The sequence below is a fragment of the Zophobas morio genome, unplaced genomic scaffold (assembly GCF_036711695.1).
Source record: "Zophobas morio isolate AGI-343-1 ecotype UQ-CSIRO unplaced genomic scaffold, CSIRO_AGI_Zmor_V1 ptg000018l, whole genome shotgun sequence".
Taxonomy (NCBI): domain Eukaryota; kingdom Metazoa; phylum Arthropoda; class Insecta; order Coleoptera; family Tenebrionidae; genus Zophobas; species Zophobas morio.
Window position 1 is genome coordinate 6562772 of NW_026972123.1, and position 20440 is coordinate 6583211.

Sequence of the window (20440 nt, forward strand, 5' to 3'; positions counted from 1 at the left end):
AGGGGGGACGACCAAATACGTTTTGATCAAAAATTTACCATGCTTATGATAATTTTAAAATGTCTTCAAGATTTCGAAGCATTCGGTTTTGTAGTTCCTGAGTAAATCAGTAAAATAAATTTACGCTTTCATTTATTTTCTTGAATCACCCTGTATATGCAAATCCAAAAAATATGAATGGAGTGATAGATCACAAGTACAGACTGATCATATTTTGTACATTTTAGATATGATTTATTCGGCAAATTTTCGAGCTGACGTCATCAAGTTTTTGGAGGGGATAAGCAAATATATTTTGACTAAACATTTATTATGCCCTTTATAACCTTAAAACATCTGCAAGATGTCAGAGCATTCCGTTTTGTAGTTCCTGATTAAATCAATAAAATATATTTACGTATTCATTAATTTTTTTGAGTCACCCTGTATATGCAAATCCAAAAAATATGAATGGAGTGATAGATCACAAGTACAGGCTCATCATATTTTGTACATTTTAGATGTGATTTATTCCACAAACTTTTGAGCTGACGTCATCAAGTTTTTGGAGGGGATAAGCAAATATTTTTTGACTAAAGATTTATGATGCTCTTTATAGCCTTAAAACATCTGCAACATTTCAAAGCATTCTGGTTAGCAGATTAAAAATTAAATTTCAAAATGTTGTTTTATAATTTTGATTTTTTTTCCAAAAATCTGGACGTTTCGGGTGAAAAGTCGATTCAGAGTTGTAAACTACATGTGTAGGACTATGTTATTTTATACAATTGAAAACCCATTTACTATGTACAATTTTGAAGTGACGTCATCGCATTAGTGGTGGGGATGATTAGACAAATTTTGGTTAGCGTTTTACCATCTACATGATATTCTTAATATAAGTACAAAATTTCACAACAATCGGTCGAGTACTTTCGGAGATTATCTGTCTAATAAAAATCCGGGACGGCAGACGGACAGACGGAAAGACGGACGGACAGACGGACGGACAGACAGACGGAAATGGGAGACCTATTTCTTCGTCTTCTAGGGGTCATGAAAGATCGAGAAAACGTAAAAGTAGAGAGTCGGCCGACGGACTCGATTACAATACTTCCTTTGCTTACGCTCGGGAAGTAAAAAATCGTTCGGTAATTTCCAAAAGTGGTTGAAGAAGTCAAAAAATTAGTAGTATGTATGTTTTTGAAAATTGAGCTTTTGGAAAAGTTAACTAAAAATAAAAAAAAAACGTGGATTGTATAGATCTCGACGGGTTCATGTTGTCGAAATACATATTTGGTTTGAAAGTAAAATTTTTCAAAATTCAAAAAATTGGCTATTATGGGAAACATGTAGGGATTTTCGAAGAAATGAAGCCGAAAATAACTTCAGGAAGTCAAAATCTAGAAAAAATCTCGTTACGTAACCGTTAAATAACACTGCCTGTTTATGGTCCGCCTTAAAAATTTTAAAAATACTCCGTTAAAAATTAGAAAAATCCAAAAAAGTGACAGATTTTGGCGATACTAGAAAAATGGCACATTCGAGGATATGAACCCGAAAAATCTTCTAGAAAATCTATAAAAAAATTTACTTAGGTAATTTTCAAACGCTCTCGACAAAAGTTAAGAACCTTCCCCATTAAAAAATCGAGATTTTGGAAAAATTGATTATAAATCCAAAAAAAGGATACAAGATTTCGACGAGTTCACATTATACTTTATTTATTGATGGTCCCAGATGCCCATTTTCAAAACATTCTGATACAAACCCAAATTTGTTAGAAATTTTAAAAATTACCATATTTCTTTCGGCGATTTTGGAAAACTGCTAGAATTTTTTGTAGTCAAAATGTACAAAAAAATGTCGTTCAATAATTTTTGAAAGTGGTCCAAGGAGGGTTGAATATTTCAAAAGAAAAAAATGACATGCTGGTTCTCAAAGTATGACTTGACTTGATTGATTGTTCCAGATGCCGATTTCCGAAATCCTGTGTTTCAAACTCAAATTTTTAAAAAAATCAAAAATCAGCATCCTTACTTTGGTGATCGTGAAAAAATGCTACACAATTTTCGCCGAAATGAAGACGAAAATAAATTTTGGAGTTCGGAATCTACAAAAAAAATCTCTTTAGGTAATTTTCAGAGGTGGTAATTTTTGAAATATTCAGTATCAAACACGAATTTCTTAGAAATTCTAAAAAATAGCCATATTTCTTTTGGAGATTTTGGAAAAATTATATGATTTTTCGAAAAAATCAAGCCGAAAGTAAATTTTGGAGATCGAAATTTACAAAAAGTTCTCTTTGGATAACTTTCGAAAGTAATGGAAAAGAGTCGAAAATTTCATAAGAAAAAACTGCGGTTGTGGGAAAATTGCCTAAAAATCTACAAAAAAATAAGGGATATAAATTTGGAAGAGTTCCTATTGTACTTCATAGCTTATCGATGGTCTCTGATGCCCATTTTGGAAATATTCTGTTTCAAAGTGATTTTTTTTTTTAATTTAAAAAATTACCATATTCTTTTGGCGATTTTGAGAAATTGCTAGGAATTTTCTAACAAATGAAAACGAAAATAAATTTTCCAAATCGAAATACACAAAAAAATTCTCTTTAGGTAATTTTCAAAGTTGGCAATTTTTGAAATATATTCGGTATCAAACTCAAAATTCAAAAAAATTGCCATTCATTTGGAGATTTTGGAAAAATTATACGAATTTTCCGAAAATCAATCCGAAAGTAAATCTTACATATCGAAATTTATAAAAAGTTCTCTTTGGATAATTTTCGAAAGTTGTCGAAAAAGGGTCAAAATTTCATAAGAAAAAACTGCGGTTTTGGAAAAATTGCCTCAAAATCAACAAAGAAATCAGGCATATGGATTTAAAGGAGTTCCTATTGTACTTCATGTACTTATCGATGGTCCCGGATGCCCATTTTCGAAATATTGTTTAAAACTGAAATTTTTTAGAAATTTTAAAAATCACTTTATTCTTTTGGCGATTTTGAGAAAATGTTAGGAATTTTCAAAGAAATAGAGATCACAATCTACAAAAAAATATCTTTCAATAATAATTTTCGAAATTGGTCGAAAATTGTAAAAGAAAATGAACGAAGACTTTGAAAAGTTACCTAAAAATCCACAAAAAATTGTAAGGTCTAGATCATGACATCCTGATTCTCAAAATATAGCTTACTGATGGACCCAGATGCCGATTTTCGAAATATTCTGTTTCAAACTCAAATTTTTTAGAAATTTTAAAAATCAACACATTTTTTTTGGCGATTTTGAGAAAATGTTACGAATTTTCGAAGAAATGGGGGTGAAAGTCAATAAAAAATTGGTCGATAGAAGGTCAAATACTTATTTCAAAAGAAAAAAAATGAAGATTTTGAAAAGTTGCCAAAAGATCCACAAAAAATTGTAAGGTCTAGATAGCCCTACTGATGGACCCAGAAGCCGATTTTCGAAATATTCTGTTTCAAACTCAAATTTTTCAGAAATTTTAAAAATCACCAATTTCCTTTGACGATTTTGAAAAAATGCTAGGAATTTTCAAACAAATGAAGACGAAAGTATATTTTCCAAATCGAAATATACAAAAATATTCTCTTCAGGTAATTTTCAAAGTTGGCAATTTTTGAAATGTATTCGGTACCAAACTCAAAATTCAAAAAAATTGCCATTCATTTGGAGATTTTGGAAAAATTATACGAATTTTCCAAAAATGAATCCGAAAGTAAATCTGACAGATCGAAATTTATGAAAAGTTCTCTTTGGATAATTTTCGAAAGTTGTCGAAAAAGGGTCAAAATTTCATAAGAAAAAATTGCGATTTTTGGGAAAATTGCTTAAAAATCCACAAAATAATCGGGGATATAGATTTCGACGAGTTCGTATTGTACTTCATAGCTTATATATCAATGTTTCAGATGTCCATTTTCGAAATAATCTGTTTAAAACTGAAATTTTTTAGAAATTTTAAAAGTTACCATTCTTTTGGCGATTTTGAGAAAATGCTAGGAATTTTCGAAGGAATGAAGACGAAAATAAATTTTCCAAATCGAAATATACCAAAAAATATCTCTTTAGGTAATTTTCAAAGTTGGCAATTTTTTTAAATATTCGGTATCCTTCTCAAAATTCTAAAAAATTGCAATTCATTTGGAAATTTTGGAAAAATGATACAAATTTTCCAAAAATGAAGCCGAAAGTAAATCTTAGAAATCGAAATTTATAAAAAGTTCTCTTTGCATAATTTTCGAAAGTCGTCGAAAAGGGGTCGAAAATTGCGATTTTGGGAAAATTGCCTAAAAATCCGCAAAAAAATTAGGGATATAAATTTTTACGAGTTCCTATTGTACTTCATAGCTTATATATCGATGGTCTCAAATACCCATTTTCGAAATAATTTGTTTCAAACTAAAATTTTTTAGAAATTTTAAAAATTACCACATTTTTTTTGGCGATTTTAAGAAAATGCTAGAAATTTTCAAAGAAATGAAGCCGAAACTATATTTTGGATGTCGGAATCTACAAAAAAATGTATTTCAAAAATTTTAGAGAGTGGTCGAAAGAGGGTCGAATATTTCAAAAGAAAAAAATGAGGATTTGGGAAAGTTACACAAAAATCCATAGAAAATTGTAAGACCGAAATCTTGAGATGTTGATTCTTAAACCAATATTTATTCATAGTTCCATGTTCCAAATTTTTTAGAGATTTATTGAAATCATCATGTTTCCTTTGGTCAGTTTGAAAAAATTCTAGGAATTTTAGTAGAAATCAAAACGAAAAAAATTTTCGAGAACCAAATCTACAAAAAAAAGTGGTGATTTTTTAAATATTTGATACCTATCAAACACAAATTTCTTTGAAATCCTAAAAAATTGCCAAAGGTATTTCATTTGGAGATTTTGGAAAAATTATACGAATTTTCGCAAAAATGAAACCGAAAGTAAATTTTAGAGATCGAAGTTTACAAAAAATGGTCGAAGAAGGGTTGAAAATTTGAAAGAATTTTGAAAATGTTACAAAAAATTCACAAAAATTTATATAGATCTCGACAAACTGACTCTCAAAACATAGCTTGTCAATGGTCATGGATGAAATTTCAAATTCAAATTTCTTTGAAATTGCTAAAATTGACTTATTTGATTTGGCGATTTTGTAAAAATGCTAGGAATTTTCGAAGAAATGAAAATTTTGAAATCTACAAAACTTCTTTTTATGTTGCTTTCAAAGATGGTTAAAAAGGAGCCGAAAATTTCAAAAGAGGGAATATTGACAAATTGAAAAAGTTGCCCAGAAATCCACAAAAAATTCTAGGATATAAGTAGGTACTAAATCGTGATGAGCTGATTTGAAAAAAATTGTGTGTTTATAGACTCAGATTAAGATTTTCTAATTATTAGCCTTCAAATAGAATCTTTTTAAAGTGCTAAAAATTGTTATCCCTATTTCATTGAAATATGAAGCAAAAAATAGCTTCTGAATGTCGAAATCGACAAAAAAATCTCTTTCGCTAATTTTCGAAAATGGTCTAAAAAAATAAAAAACTTAAAAACCCACATTATATCAATTATCATTAAAAATCTGGTCTCATGTTTAAAAAAAAGGTACCAATCACAGTGTAGGAAAAAAAGTGGCTCATGGAGGAATCGAACCCGGAATCGATCAAATCCGCGATCTTCGTGTTATTAACACGCGTGAGGCATGGAGCCCTTCCGAATGGTCCCATTATACAATTTTTGTGCGAAAATCTGGAAGCCTAGGTAAAAAATTAAGGCGGATTCATAAATCACAGGTACAGATGTACGTTCCTCTATAAAATTAAATAGCATTTAGTATGCAAAATTACTAGGTGATGTCATCAAATTGGTAAAATTTATTAATATCAAACGGGAAACCTACTTTTTCCAATTCTAGAAATCAAAAAACGTCGAAGCAATATAAAAGGCCATTCGCCATATATGAACCCTAATACAATACTTCCTTAGCGTAGGGTCGGGACGTACAAATTGAAGACGTGATCTCCTCATAATACCTAGGAGTTATCATTAAAGGGCAAGAAGGGAAAAAATAGAAATTAAGGCAAAACAGAATCAGCTGCAAGATTACATTAAACACTAAAAATGTCAGTGTGGGAAAAAGAAGTTAAAAAAAAAAAGCAAACAGAATGTTTACAATAAATTGATATTGAAATTTTTCGCTCCCTGCATTCTTAATGAAAGTTTGTTTCCTTATTTTACCAAACAATTTATTACATATACCTATAATCTAAAAATTACATAAATAAGAATATTGTGTATCACCTGCTTTAATGATATTCAGCCAGGTATTCCCACAAAAAATCTTCTGTTCTATTTCTTAACCCACATTAACGTAGCAATTTTTGATTTGGAACATTAGATAGATAGGTAATCCAAATTCTTCATTATGTTTGAAAACCGTGTCTTTGATATTCTTAAAAGTTGAATAGTTTAGATGAGTTAAACCTAGCAATCTAGCTGGTCAGCGGATATGTTTTTTATTATGAGCTGTAGCCTTATCCTGCTGGAAATATCCTTACCTAATATTCTTGCATGACTTTCTTGTATTATTAAAAAGGTCTTGGAAAAGACCTTTTTAATAATACGACGATGAAACTAAGGATTAAAAGAAATGTACTTTACAAAGTTGAACATTTATTTTGAACCTTCATTGCTACCCTTAAACTTTATTAGTTTGGTAGGGTTGTTTCTAATTAGTTTATTTTTGAATGTATAGTTAAGCAAACACCCCTCTAAAATATCACGTGATGGTTTTATTCATTTAGCGCCACACTTACCATCCCACCGTGGAAAAGTGTATTCAACAAGCCACCCCGTACCTGAAAAAAATAAATAAATTTTAGAAAATCCCCACATTCGACATTTCTGTACGTCGCCGTTCCAACCCCTTTCCCCTCCCCCTCGCCATTGTCCCGACCCAAACAAGCGCAAAAATCGTAAACAAACCCGAAAACGGGCGAAAAACAATAGCCCCGCTCCGACTACCCACTAACCCCAATTACGCAATCGTCACCGTCCTCGTTCTCAATTTGCCACATTAAAAATCCATCGCTTCCCCGTAAACAAAGCCCTCCGAGCTCGCGTCGATCGCCCGGAAACAAAACGCCGCATCTTTTGTCGCCCCGTCGACATTTGTTATCAAATAATTTTGTTGTCCGTTTCACGGCTCCGATTCAAAACCAACAGGTTGTACTATTGTCGACAATACTTAATAGAATTACCATAATAATATTGTCATTCTTGTGCGTATTTGCGCGCCGTATGCGGGAGGGCGTACGGGCGGATTTCGCGGATCGCGCGATCGCAGCCGATAATTGCCGAAAGATTGATCTGTTGACGCCTCCGGCGCTAATAAGCGCTCTTCTTTCCGATCGCAGATTTATATGCAAATGATCGGAATGATCGACTCGGCCGGGGCGCGGGAGGGGCGAGAGAGGGGCGGGGCGAGGGGGACCGCCCTCGCGGGGCGTGGCCGCGGCCCCACTCTCGCCACCGGGATCGAGATTCCAGTTCGGAGCCGAAACCTGAGAGGATTGCGTGGAAAATATGAATATTTCAGAAGGAAAATTAGCTGCCAATGTGAGGGTCGAGGGTGGCATGACGGATGGGTGGTGCGGATGTGATGTTTAGTTGGGATTTTCATCATTAAATGGAAATGGTGGAGGAAAATGTGACACTTTTTTATTTCCGGAGAGTGACTTCTAAGAGAAAAACGAAAGGAAAATGAAGAAATCGGGCGTTTGCGACTCATTGAGCAACTTATGAATCCACTTTTACTTTTTAGTTAATATTTGTAAAAATTCGGAAACAAGTCGAAATACGAAATGTAAGAAATCCGGAAACTCTCAGCTGAAGCATCATCGAAGTCGGAGAAGTTTCATAGTGAATTTTGATTGGATTTATTAAGCAACATAGGTACTCAAACAGTTTCATTGGAACATTGAAATCAACATCTTTTATAGTGTTTATTTCGTCAATTTGTGATGATTTTATTTAAACCAGTTTTTATTATCACGTGTCGCACAAGCACAACATAATTAAAGATTCCAATCTACAACGCTCATTTTTTCCGAAATTAATATTACAAATCTACTGCATCCAGCTTAACAGAAATGTTAATTTTCCGTTTCTGGCTTCACCTTAAAATTATTTTTTTTTTAAGTTCAAGAGAGTCCTTATAAATTCTCCTCTTTATCCATTCCGCCTTCAATGAGTCCTACAAAGCTTAAGCACGAATGACTATTTCCAAAAGCAACTTTTACGAGTGGCTTCTGAATAGAAACGGTGACAACCCCTTATTTCAGTCTGGAATTCTTACGAAGGATGAATGTTGTTTTAACTGGAATAATATTCTCAATTTTTGTAATACTCACCACTGGATAAGTGCCAATCCCATGCGATTTATCAAACACGTGTTTGGAATCATTTTTCCGTGACAAAGGGTTGGGGTGGACGGAACATGGCTCATAGAAGCGTATGTTTAATCGAATGCGTTTAAGGGTAGTTTTTTAAATCGTGCCAGAATTATTAGAAGAAATGCTTTTATATTCCACACCTGTTTAACAAAATTTTCATGAAAACTAAAAATCATCATAGGTAGTAGAGTTATCATATTTGAGATAAACGAATCATTTTCCAATAAAAAACTCTAATGATAGTTTTATACCAGTGTAACGTACTTAATTATTGGGTGATTTTTTTAAACTTCTGCTCTAGTTGGCAATGACGCCTACGTCAGCAGTGCAATTGAAACGGCTGACGTAAGCGTCATGGCCAACTAGAGCACAAATTTAAAAAATACGCCAATTAAAAATATTTTTGAGGCAAATTAAACGATAATATATTGTTGATACATTTCTATTTTCCTAACTATTTACAAAATAATAATGCATATAATTAGAAATTACTTATATTTAGATTGTTGAACTCACTATATTGTAAAGACACTTTGAAAGTTTCTTACATTACTTATTTTTATTAAAATTAAAGATTCTCTAATTTTTTTATTAACCAACTACAGCAATTACTAAACGAATTAAACTTATTTTTGTGGAAAACTGGTTCTAATTAAGAAATCGTAATGCAGGGGACGTTTTTTAAATACTTATACCTGCTTAAGAATAAAAGTTTAAAATTGCGGTATTATTTTTTATTCAAAAAGGCATACAATTAATTCTATTTTAGACTCAAACATTTGAGAAAACCATTTAGCCTCAGCGCCCAGTTTGTTTCTTTCTTAAAATTTCAAAATTTTTATAACTGAAATTTCTAATTTCTAAGAATCATGTTTCATTGTCTTAAAAATCCCTTAATTTGTCTAAAGAGGAATTAATAACAAACGTTCTAATTTTACTAAAAACGCTTATGATAGTTTAAGTTCAAATTTAAAAATGCAAATTAAAAAAAAACTGAAAAAGTTAAAAAAAAATCTAAACGATTTAACATGTTATACCCAAAAAAATAATAAAAAAATTACTAAGTTAGTATTGTTCAGTTCTATCTTAGCAAGTTTTAACCCGCCCTCTATTTTCTAAAAAGGATTTGTAATTTGCAGGTAATAGCTAAGATAAAACTGATTTTGGCAAATGAGATACCTTCAAAAAAGAGAGGGTGGGTGGGCGGGGCTAGTACCTGCTAAGATAAGGCTGATTTTGGCAAATGAGATACCCTCTAAGAAAAGAGAGGGTGGGTGGGCGGGGCTAGTACCTGCTAAGATAAGACTGATTTTGGCCAATGAGAGACGACTTGAATGACGTATCCTAAGAAATTTAATTAAATTATTATAAGATAAGAGACTAGAGGTTCCAAAGCACTTTCAAATTCTTTCCAAACAGGAATACCTAGAATCTCATCATTGTTTTAAATTTTTCAAAGAAAAAAAACGGGATTTATTTCTAATTTTACTGTATTAATGAGTGTTTTTTAATTTTGTGGAGACTATTTTGCATTATTTTCACCCTTATTTTGTATTTATACCTTTATTTCCAGATTATACAGTTTGTGATTGAACGTTGATACCTACTAAGTAATATAGAAAAAATGTTTCCAAAAACTTACAAAAAAAAGAGAAAACAAGTAATAAGTATAATAAAATTATTATCAACTAAGTATATCTACACCTACTATATTAAAAATTATTGTTGCAAACAGCCACTAGTTTTGTTTTATGTACATTTCCCAACTATGTTATACAGAGTGATTTAGAACACTGCTGCCTACTTTTAATGACGAATTATGTGGCAAAAAATAGGTAAAAAAACATTAAAAAACGACCACTCCACTGAAAAAATTAAAAAAGCCATTTGTTTTAAAGATATTCAAACAATTTTTTGTTAATAAAACAGACGTTAATGAAAAGTAGTTTTGATCTTTTGATAACGTAGCAAATTTAAAAATTATGTACCTTCTCTATTTTTTGAGGAATAATAATAATTTTAGTAGAAGTTTTACTTATTTTTTTTTTTTTCAAACAATTCGCTAAAATTATGCAGTACAAAATTTTTGTAAACATTTTCAATAAGATTGTAAAGTAAATGTTACAATTAAATGTCCAAAGTCCTATTCCCAGAACGAAATTTTCGAAATATACCAATTCACAATAAAGTTTTTTAAATATTTCAAAAATATTTCATTTTGGCGATTCTAGAAAAATGGTTGAAATACTCGAAGAAAGGAAGCCGAAAATAACTTCTACAAGTCGAAATCAGCAAAAAATTAATGTTTTAGGTAATTTTCTAATGTGTTACGAAAAACTTAAAAAATTCCATAATTTTTTGAAAATTTGAGCTTCTGGTAAAGTTGTCTAAAAATTTACGAAAAATTCTGTGAAGTATATATCAGGAGTTGATTCGAAAAACACGGGTCAGTTGACGATTCCAGAGTGAGATTTTCAAAATATGTGGTTTCAAATTTACATTTTTAAAATAAGTAGGTACATAAGTAGGTATATCCCAAAAACAGCCATATTTCATTTTGGTAATTCTGGAAAAATGGTTGAAATATTCGAAGAAATGAAGCCGAAAATAACTTCTACAAGTCGAAATCAACAAAAAATATATTTGGGCAATTTTCGAATTTGCTCCGAAAAACGTAAAAAATTTGATAATTTATTGAAAATTTGAACTTTTGGCAAAGTTGTCTAAAAATTTACAAAAAATTCTGTGATGTAGGTCACAACGAGCTGATTCGAAAAACAACAGTCTGTTGATGGTTCCACGGCAAGATTTTCAAAATATGCGGTTTCATAATTACGTTTTTAAAATATGTATCCCAAAAATGGCCATATTTCTATGGCGATTCTGGAAAAATGGTTGAAATATTCGAAGAAATGAGGCCGAAATTAACTTCTACAAGTCGAAATCAACAAAAAAAATCTTAGGCTAATTTTCGAATTTGCTCCGAAAACGGTAAAAAATTTCATAATTTATTGAGAATTTGAACTTTTGGCAAAGTTGCCTAAAAATTCACAAAAAATTCTGTGATGTAGGTCACAACAAGCTGATTCGAAAAACAACAGTCTGTTGATAGTTCCACGGCAAGATTTTCAAAATATGCGGTTTCAAAGTTACATTTTTAAAATATCCCAAAAATGGCCATAATTCTATGGGGATTCTGGAAAAATGGTTGAAATATTCGAAGAAATGAAGCCGAAAATAACTTCAACAAGTCGAAATCAACAAAAAAATGTCCTTTGCGAATTTTCGAATATGCTCCGAAAAAGTAAAAATTTCATAATTTATTGAAAGTCTGAGCTTTTGGCAAAGTTGCCTAAAAATTTCCAAAAAAGTCTGTGATCTACATCACGCCGAGTTGATTCAAAAAACAGTCTGTTGATAGTTTCAGAGCAAGATTTTCAAAATATGCGGTTTCAAAATTACATTTTTAAAATATTCCAAAAATGGCCATATTTCTATGGCGATTCTGTAAGAATGGTTGAACTATTCCAAGAAATGAAGCCGAAAATAACATCTACAAATCGAAATTAACAAAAAATGTCTCTAGGTAATTCTCGAAAGTGCTCCGGAAAAGGTAAAAAATTTCAGAGTTTATTGAAAATTTGAGATTTTGGTCAAGTTGCCTACAAATTTACAAAAAATTTTGTGATCTAGATCACGACGAGTTGATTCGAAAAACAACAGCCTGTTGATATTTTCCAAGCAAGATTTTCCAAATATGAGATTTCAAAATTACAATTTTATAATATCCCAAAAATGGCCATATTTTATTTTGGCGATTCTGGAAAAATGGTTGAGATCTTCGAAGAAATGAAGCCGAAAATAACTTCTACAAATCGAAATTAACAAAAACTGTCTCTAGGTTGTTCTCGAAAGTGCTCCGGAAAAGGTAAAAAAATTCATAGTTTATTGAAAATTTGAGATTTTGATCAAGTTGCCTACAAATTTACAAAAAAATCTGTGATGTACATCACGACGAGACGATTCGAAAAACAACAGCCTGTTGATGTTTCCTGAGCAAGATTTTCAAAATATGCGGTTTCAAAATTACATTTTTAAAATATCCCAAAAATGGCCATATTTCATTTTGGCGATTCTGGAAAAATGGTTGAAATCTTCGAAGAAAGGAAGCCGAAAATAACTTCTACAAATTGAAATTAACAAAAAATGTCTGTAGGTAATTCTCGAAAGTGCTCCGGAAAAGGTAAAAAATTTCATAGTTTATTGAAAATTTTAGACTTTGGTCAAGTTGCCTACAAATTTACAAAAAATTCTGTGGTGTAGACCACCACGAGATGATTCGAAAACAACAGCCTGTTGATGTTTCCTAAGCAAAATTTTCAAAATATGCGTTTCAAAATTACAATTTTAAAATATCCCAAAAATGGCCATATTTCATTTTGGCGATTCTGGAAAAATGGTTGAAATTTTCGAAGAAATGAAGCCGAAAATAACTTCTACAAATTGAAATTAACAAAAAAAATCTGTAGGTAATTCTCACAAGTGCTCCGGAAAAGGTAAAAAATTTCATAGTTTATTGAAAATTTGAGATTTTGCTCAAGTTGCCTAGAAATTTACAAAAAATTCTGTGATGTAGACCACGACGAGTTGATTCGAAAAACAACAGCCTGTTGATAGTTCCTGAGCAAGATTTTCAAAATATGCGGTTTCGAAATTACATTTTGACAATATCCCAAAAATGGCCATATTTCATTTTGGCGATTCTGGAAAAATGGTTGAAATCTTCGAAGAAATGAAGCCGAAAATAACTTCTGCAAATCGAAATTAACAAAAAATGTGTCTAGGTAATTCTCGAAAGTGCTCCGGAAAAGGTAAAAAATTTCATAGTTTATTGAAAATTTGAGATTTTGCTCAAGTTGCCTACAAATTGACAAAAAATTCTGTGATGTAGATCACAATGAGTTGATTCGAAAAACAACAGCCTGTTGATGTCCCCTGAGCAAGATTTTCAGAATATGCGCTGTCAAAATTACAATTTTAAAATATCCCAAAAATGGCCATATTTCACTTTGGCGATTCTGGAAAAATGGTTGAAATCTTCGAAGAAATGAAGCCGAAAATAACTTCTGCAACTAGAAATCAAGAAAACAATCTTTTTAGGTAATTTTTATAAAATATGCATTAAGTACATAAATCTTTGTACAGAAAATTGGATAACCCCATCTTGTTTTATCAATTGGGTCTACAGAAAATACACAGGGCAATACGTTGGGATAAATAAGTTTGAAAACACGGAAAAAGAGATTCCTTTTTTAAATCTTCAGAATCCCAGTTATACACCGGACACTGCTTTCGTCCCAGAGAATCGAATTTTGAAACCCACTGAATTCCGAAAATCCAACAATTTGCCCCGTTTTGGTTCCAATTTAACTTTTTTTGAAACCATTTTTCAACTTTATTTTGAAAAATTTTTGTTTGTTGTGTAAAATGTCGACATCTTAATTGCTTTCGAAACACCTCAGTAGAGATAGTGGCGAAAGAAAATCAAATAAATTTTGAACAAATTTAAGATTATAAGTGATAACACGTAAATAAGTGACTTAGATGAAATGAATAGCAAAAGTAATTGATTTCTTTCGTTTTTCCGGACTCCTAACAAGTTTATAAATTACAGTGATCTTTCCAATTCCCGTGCACTTTTCCCGATTCGTATTTCACCCAAAGAAATGACTTCTTTTCCCCAAACTTTCCTCGCCAATTGCTCGCTTCCTAACCCCACAGACCACCGCCACTTTCGCTCTTCGTTTCATTACTTTCCCACCCCCCATTTTCCAATTAAACCTCCCCCGAATCCAAAATTTCGAAAAATCCCCAACCCCATCGTCCGTCGCCCATCTCGGTGCAGTCATCTCCTCGCTCGAACCGTCGGTGCTTACTAGGTCCGTACGGGCGACTTCCGGTTCGGCTGGAGTGCTAACAATGGACGCTCTGACAACAATGGGCCGCACTCACAGCCGCCATCGATTACCGATACCACCACCGCCAACTTGAAGCAGAACACTCGCTATGACGACGACGGAATCCCTTCTTGTTATTAGGAGCACCGCGCCGAATTCGGACTTAAAGAGTATGTGTCGTAAAAAATGCGCGGCCCCATAAATCGCCCATGGAAACTTACCCTTGAGGCGCACCGCACGTGAACTTGCGGCTCCCTCGCGAACAATGGGGACCGACGGAGCGGACCAGATGGGCCGTGGGCGCGCGACCTGCACGGGACACCCAGGGCCCAGCTGGGCGGGTGCGGACACTGATTTTCGCACACCTGGGCCGTGGAGACGGGGTACACTTGGGAAGTGGTTGTTGCGCGGAGCTGGTATGTGGCGTACAGCACCGGCCATAAATTGCGCTGATGGTGGTGATTTCGACGGGATGGTAATGGTACAAATAATCTAAGTTTTCTAAAATTGATATACCTAAAGAGTGGGGTTGTGCAAGGTTGCAATTTAGGTGGTCTCCTTTTTACAAAAGATATCAATGATGTAATAGTATGGTAATAGTATAACAACTAAAGAACGGATTAGCTATTTTTGATCATGAGTGCCTTTTCTGCATTTTTTTTTAGAGTAGGTGAAATGGCATTTAAAAAGCTGCCAGATATTTTACAGAAAAACACCGGCCACCAACAGCTTAAACTTGTCAGCAAAATATGACAAGTCGAAAATGTAGAAAAAGATTTAAAAGTGGAACCCGCTGAAATTCCTAACATGGATTCATAAACTGCGCGTATAGGAATATGTTATTTTATCAAATTTAAAACCAATTTACTATGTACAATTTTCTAATGACGTCATCACGAGACGATTAGACAAAGTATGGTTAGCGTTTAACCATCTACACAATATTCATAAAATTTGACAACAATCGATTTCGTAATTTCGGAGATTATTTGTTTAACAAAAATCGACACAGACGGTACACAAACAGACAGACAGGCAGACGGACGGAAAAAACGTTGTCAAAGACAGGTTTGAATTTTCTAAAGTTTGTCTTTGACCGTTGCATTTTCAACTTCAACTTTCAAATTGAGGGTAATCTGGCAAGTTAAAAATCCCATCCGAGACAAATTTTCTAAAATTCATGGCTATCTTTGAACGTGTTTTGATTTTTTAATAAAATCAATTACAAAATTTTCATATTTTCTTGACTTTTATGATCCTTACTATATTAAAATTATATCAATTATTATTAATAGACATCCAACAGTTTAATTACGTCTTCGCACCTGTGATGAGGCTGACTGGGTGCTTTCTTTTTTTATTTTATATTGTGAATCTTATTGTCTATTAATTAATTAAATAAAAAATGATGCACCCTACTTTTTTAAATTAAATTTCAAGTGTACATCTTATTAGTGTTTTATTATTAATAATTCAAAAAGTCACTAGAAATACAGGCACAACTTTGCCCTTTATCAATCAATTCATATTTTTGAAGCAATAATTGTTAATCTTTTGGGAAGATCAAAATTCTATGTTAGGATTCAACTTTGCAACTGCAAAAACCGAATTCTATAAAATTTTGCAAATATTCTAAGGTTATTATACCGAGCATCTGGAAAATGGGGTATATGTATTAAGAAAAAAAAAAGGACAAAATTTAAGCCCCACCCACCCACCCGGTCTCAAATGTGATGATTTTTTTATTCGTCGTGAGTCAAGAGGGCGGAGCTTAATTCCAAAATCCTTATTTGTCTACAAGAAATTACCATGTCAGACATGTTTTTGAGCTTCGTATTGGTCAAAAAATGCCATGTACTTACTAAGTATATTAAAAATTAAAGCCAGATTGAGATCGAAACGGATGGGTCGGGCTTATCTTTTGACTTTTTTATTTAATATATATTGTTTGTTTTAAACAACACGTTTAAGTTGTCATTAATCGTTGTACATTATTATTAATGAAAAATAATTTTCATTAATAAATAAAAGAAAAAAATAATTTAATAAGACATTTATAAATTATAAATAAAAACAAAATCAACAAAAGAAAAATCCATTAAAGCATAACCAACTAAACACTATTTCCAAATTTTGATCATTTTTTAAAAAAGTTAGTCATCACCTCTTGTTAAAATAAAACTGATTTTGGCAATGACATACCCTCTAAGAAAAGAGAGGGTGGGTGGGCGGGGCTAGTACCTGCTAAGATAAGACTGAATTTGGTAAATAAGATACCTTCTAAGAGAAGAGAGGGCGGGTGGGCGGGGCTAGTACCTGCTAAGATAAGACTGAATTTGGTAAATGAGACACCCTCTAAGAAAAGAGAGGGCGGGTGGGCGGGGCTAGTACCTGCTAAGATAAAACTGATTTTGGCAAAGAACATAGGTACCCTTTAAAAAAAGAGAGGGTGGGTGGGCGGGGCTAGTACCTGCTAAGATAAGACTGATTTTGGCAAATGAGATACCTTTTAGGAGAAGAGAGGGCGAGTGGGCGGGGCTAGTACCTGATAAGATAAAACTGATTTTGGCAAATGAGATACCTTCTAAGAGAAGAGAGGGCGGGTGGGCGGGGCTAGTACCTGCTAAGATAAGACTGATTTTGGCAAATGAGATACCTTTTAGGAGAAGAGAGGGCGGGTGGGCGGGGCTAATACCTGGTAAGATAAAACTGATTTTGGCAAATAACATACACTTTAAAAAACGAGAGGGTGGGTGGGGTTAATAGCTGCTAAAATAAGATCGATTTTAGCAAATGAGATATCCCCTAAGCATAGAGAGGGCGGGTGGGCGGGGCTGGCCTGCTATGATAAAACTGACTTTGGCAGTGCATTGAAATATCGCAGTTTTTAAAAATTTCAAAATATTCCATACAACATAGGTATGCAGAAAGATATTGCGTCATTTTGCAAGTAGCTGCATGTTTTCAAGTTCAGTTCGGATTGCAGAGTTTTTGTTCGGATTAAAGAGGCATCGACTTCAAATAGCCTTTGTTCGGATTACTGGATGTTCAGATAATCGTGGGTTCGAATTATAGAGGTTGTACTGTATTTACAAAATGAAGTGCGATTTCAAAATTTTGAAATTGGTCAAAATAAAAATTGCACCATTTCCTGATCTGCGCCTGGAAAAGACTAGAGGTTCCAAAACATTTTCAAATTCTTTCCAAAGAGGAATACCTAGAACTTCAAGATTGTTTTCGATTTATATCTTAGTGTTTTATTATTAATAATGTTGATCGGAACATTTTCAAATGGCAAAAGTCACTAGAAATACAGGCACAACTTTGCCCTTTATCAATGCATTTATATTTTTATTGAATCAATAATTGTTAATCCTTTGGGAAGATCAAAATTGTATGTTGGGATTCAACTTTGCAACTGCAAAAACCGAATTCTATAAAATTTTGCAAATATTCTAAGGTTGCCGAGCGTCTGGAAAATGGGGTTATGTATTAAGAAACAAAAGACAAAATGTAAGCCCCACCCACCCACCCGGTCTCAAATGTGATGATTTTTTTTTATTCGTCCTGAGTCAAGAGGGCGGAGCTTAATTGCAAAATCCTTATTTGTCTACAAGAAATTACCACGTCAGACATGTTTTTGAGCTTCGTATTGTTCAAAAAATGCTATGTACTTACTAAGTATATTAAAAATTAAAGCCAGATGAGATCGAAACGGATGGGCGAGGCTTATCTTTTGACTTTTTTTATTTAATATATATATATATAGTTTGTTTTAAACAACACGATTAAGTAGTCATTAATCGTTTTGCATTATTATTAATTAAACAAGCTGTTATTTTTCATTACTAAATAAAAGAGAACAAATCATTTAATATGCCATTTATAAATTATAAATAAAAACAAAATCAACAAAAGAAAAATCCATCAAAGCATAACCAACTAAACGCTATTTCCAAATTTTGATCATTTTTTAAAAAAGTCAGTCATCAGCCTATTGTTAAGATAAAACTGATTTTGGCAATGACATACCCTCTAAGAAAAGAGAGGGTGGGTGGGCGGGGCTAGTACCTGCTAAGATAAGACTGAATTTGGTAAATGAGATACCCTCTAAGGAAAGAGAGGGCGGGTGGGTGGGGCTAGTACCTGCTAAGATAAAACTGATTTTGGCAAATAACATACCCTTTAAAAAAAGAGAGGGTGGGCGGGTGGGGTTAATAGCTGCTAAAATAAGATCGATTTTGGCAAATGCGATATCCCCTAAGAATAGAAAGGGTGGGTGGGTGGGGCTAGTACCTGTTAAGACTGATTTTGGAAAGTGACATATTTAATTAAATTGTTATAATGAAAGACCAGGCGCGGATACAGAATTTCGTTTTGGGGGGGGGGGGGGGGGGGGGGGAGGATTTTCCCAAAAATCTGAAAAGGAATTGAATAACAACTTCATACACAGCTAAAAACAAACTTCAAGAAATAAACCTTAATTTGATTAAACAAAATTAAAGAATTTTTAAGCAATAATGGATAATAGATACTAAAAAAATATTACTCCGTGACCAAAAACACGCTATCTTTTTGGAATCAATACGCCGGGATCTATACCCTGAATCTTTTCAGAATTTTTAGATGCATTTTTCGTATTACCTCCATTATGCAAATTTCGACCCATTCTCGGCGATTTTTCAAATTTTAACTAAATACATTTTCTTGTAGATTTGGGGCCTCAGAAGTCACTTCTGGCTTCATTTATTCGATAACTTAAACCATTTTTCCAGAATAGTCGAGTTGAAATATCGCAATTTTTAAAAATTTCGAAAAATTCGAATGTCACACCGAATTTTCCAAAAATATAGCTCCATTACCATAAACATGCTATATTTTTGGAATTAGCACGTCGGGATATATATGCCTGAATTACTTCAGAATTTTTAGAAAACTTTTTCAAAAATGAAATTTTTTTCATGCAAGTTTAACTAAATACTTTCTCTTGTAGATTTCGGGCCTCATTTCTTGGATAACTTCAACCCTTTTTCCAGAATTAGTTAATTAATTCAGTGCATTGAAACATCGCAGTTTTTAAAAATTTCAAAACATTCCATGCAACATACGCAGAAAGATATTTCGTCATTTTGCAAGTAGCTGCATGTTTTCAAGTTCAGTTCGGATTGCAGAGTTTTTGTTCGGATTAAAGAGGCATCGATTTCAAATAGCCTTTGTTCGGATTACTGGATGTTCAGATAATCGTGGGTTCTGATTATAAAAATTGGTCAAAATAAAGTACCTGTGTCAATTGCCCCCCAAGTTCCCCAAAATTGTTTTAAATAATTTTCAAATAAATCTCCATGGGTCCCAAAATAATACACCATGGGTACACAAGAGTCTCCCGAACTAAAAAAAAAACACTGCGGCACTCAAGACTTTTTCAAATTCATAAAAAATAAAACACCAAAAAAAAGCTCAAAGGATTTTTTCAAGTGCTTCCAGCAACAAACATCAGATTCCTTTAAATTTATCCGAAAATAAAATACCAGTGGACCTAAAATTAACTACGAACATTTTAAATGTAGGGTTTTGAGCACACTTATTATTGCAATCATATTTTTTAGGTTTACTTAAAAGAATTAATGAATAAGTAAATTTCTCGTCTTTATAACAATAAAATAATGATAAGGTAAGAATTATAATAACAACATTCAGAATATTTTGTTCAATTAAGAAGAAATGAAGCCGAAAATAACTTCTGCAAATCGAAATGAATAAAAAATGTCTCTAGATAATTCTCGAAAATGCTCTGGAAAAGAAGGAAAATTTCATAGTTTATTGAAAATTTGAGATTTTGGTCAAGTTGCCTACAAATTTACAAAAAATTCTGTGATGTAGATCACGACGAGTTGATTCCAAAAGCAATAAATAGCCTGTTGATAGTCTCTGAGCAAGATTTTCAAAATATGACGCATTTTCAAAATTACAATTTTAAAATCTCCCAAAAATGGCCATATTTCATTTTCGCGATTCTGGAAAAATGGTTGAAATCTTC

General features: G+C 32.8%; 1 protein-coding gene across 3 annotated transcripts in view; it reads right to left on the reverse strand.

Moving 5' to 3' along the window:
* LOC135131081 (uncharacterized) overlaps positions 1–20440 on the reverse strand; it is a 782641-nt gene that overhangs the window by 608946 nt on the left and 153255 nt on the right. For all 3 annotated transcript variants that reach the window (XR_010280867.1, XM_064058612.1, XM_064058611.1), the window contains exon 3: positions 6809–6850. Coding sequence is in view for 2 of the 3 variants with exons in the window: in XM_064058612.1 (XP_063914682.1) it covers positions 6809–6850 (42 nt within the window). In the remaining variant the exon portion in view is untranslated. The remainder of the gene's footprint in view (positions 1–6808; positions 6851–20440) is intronic.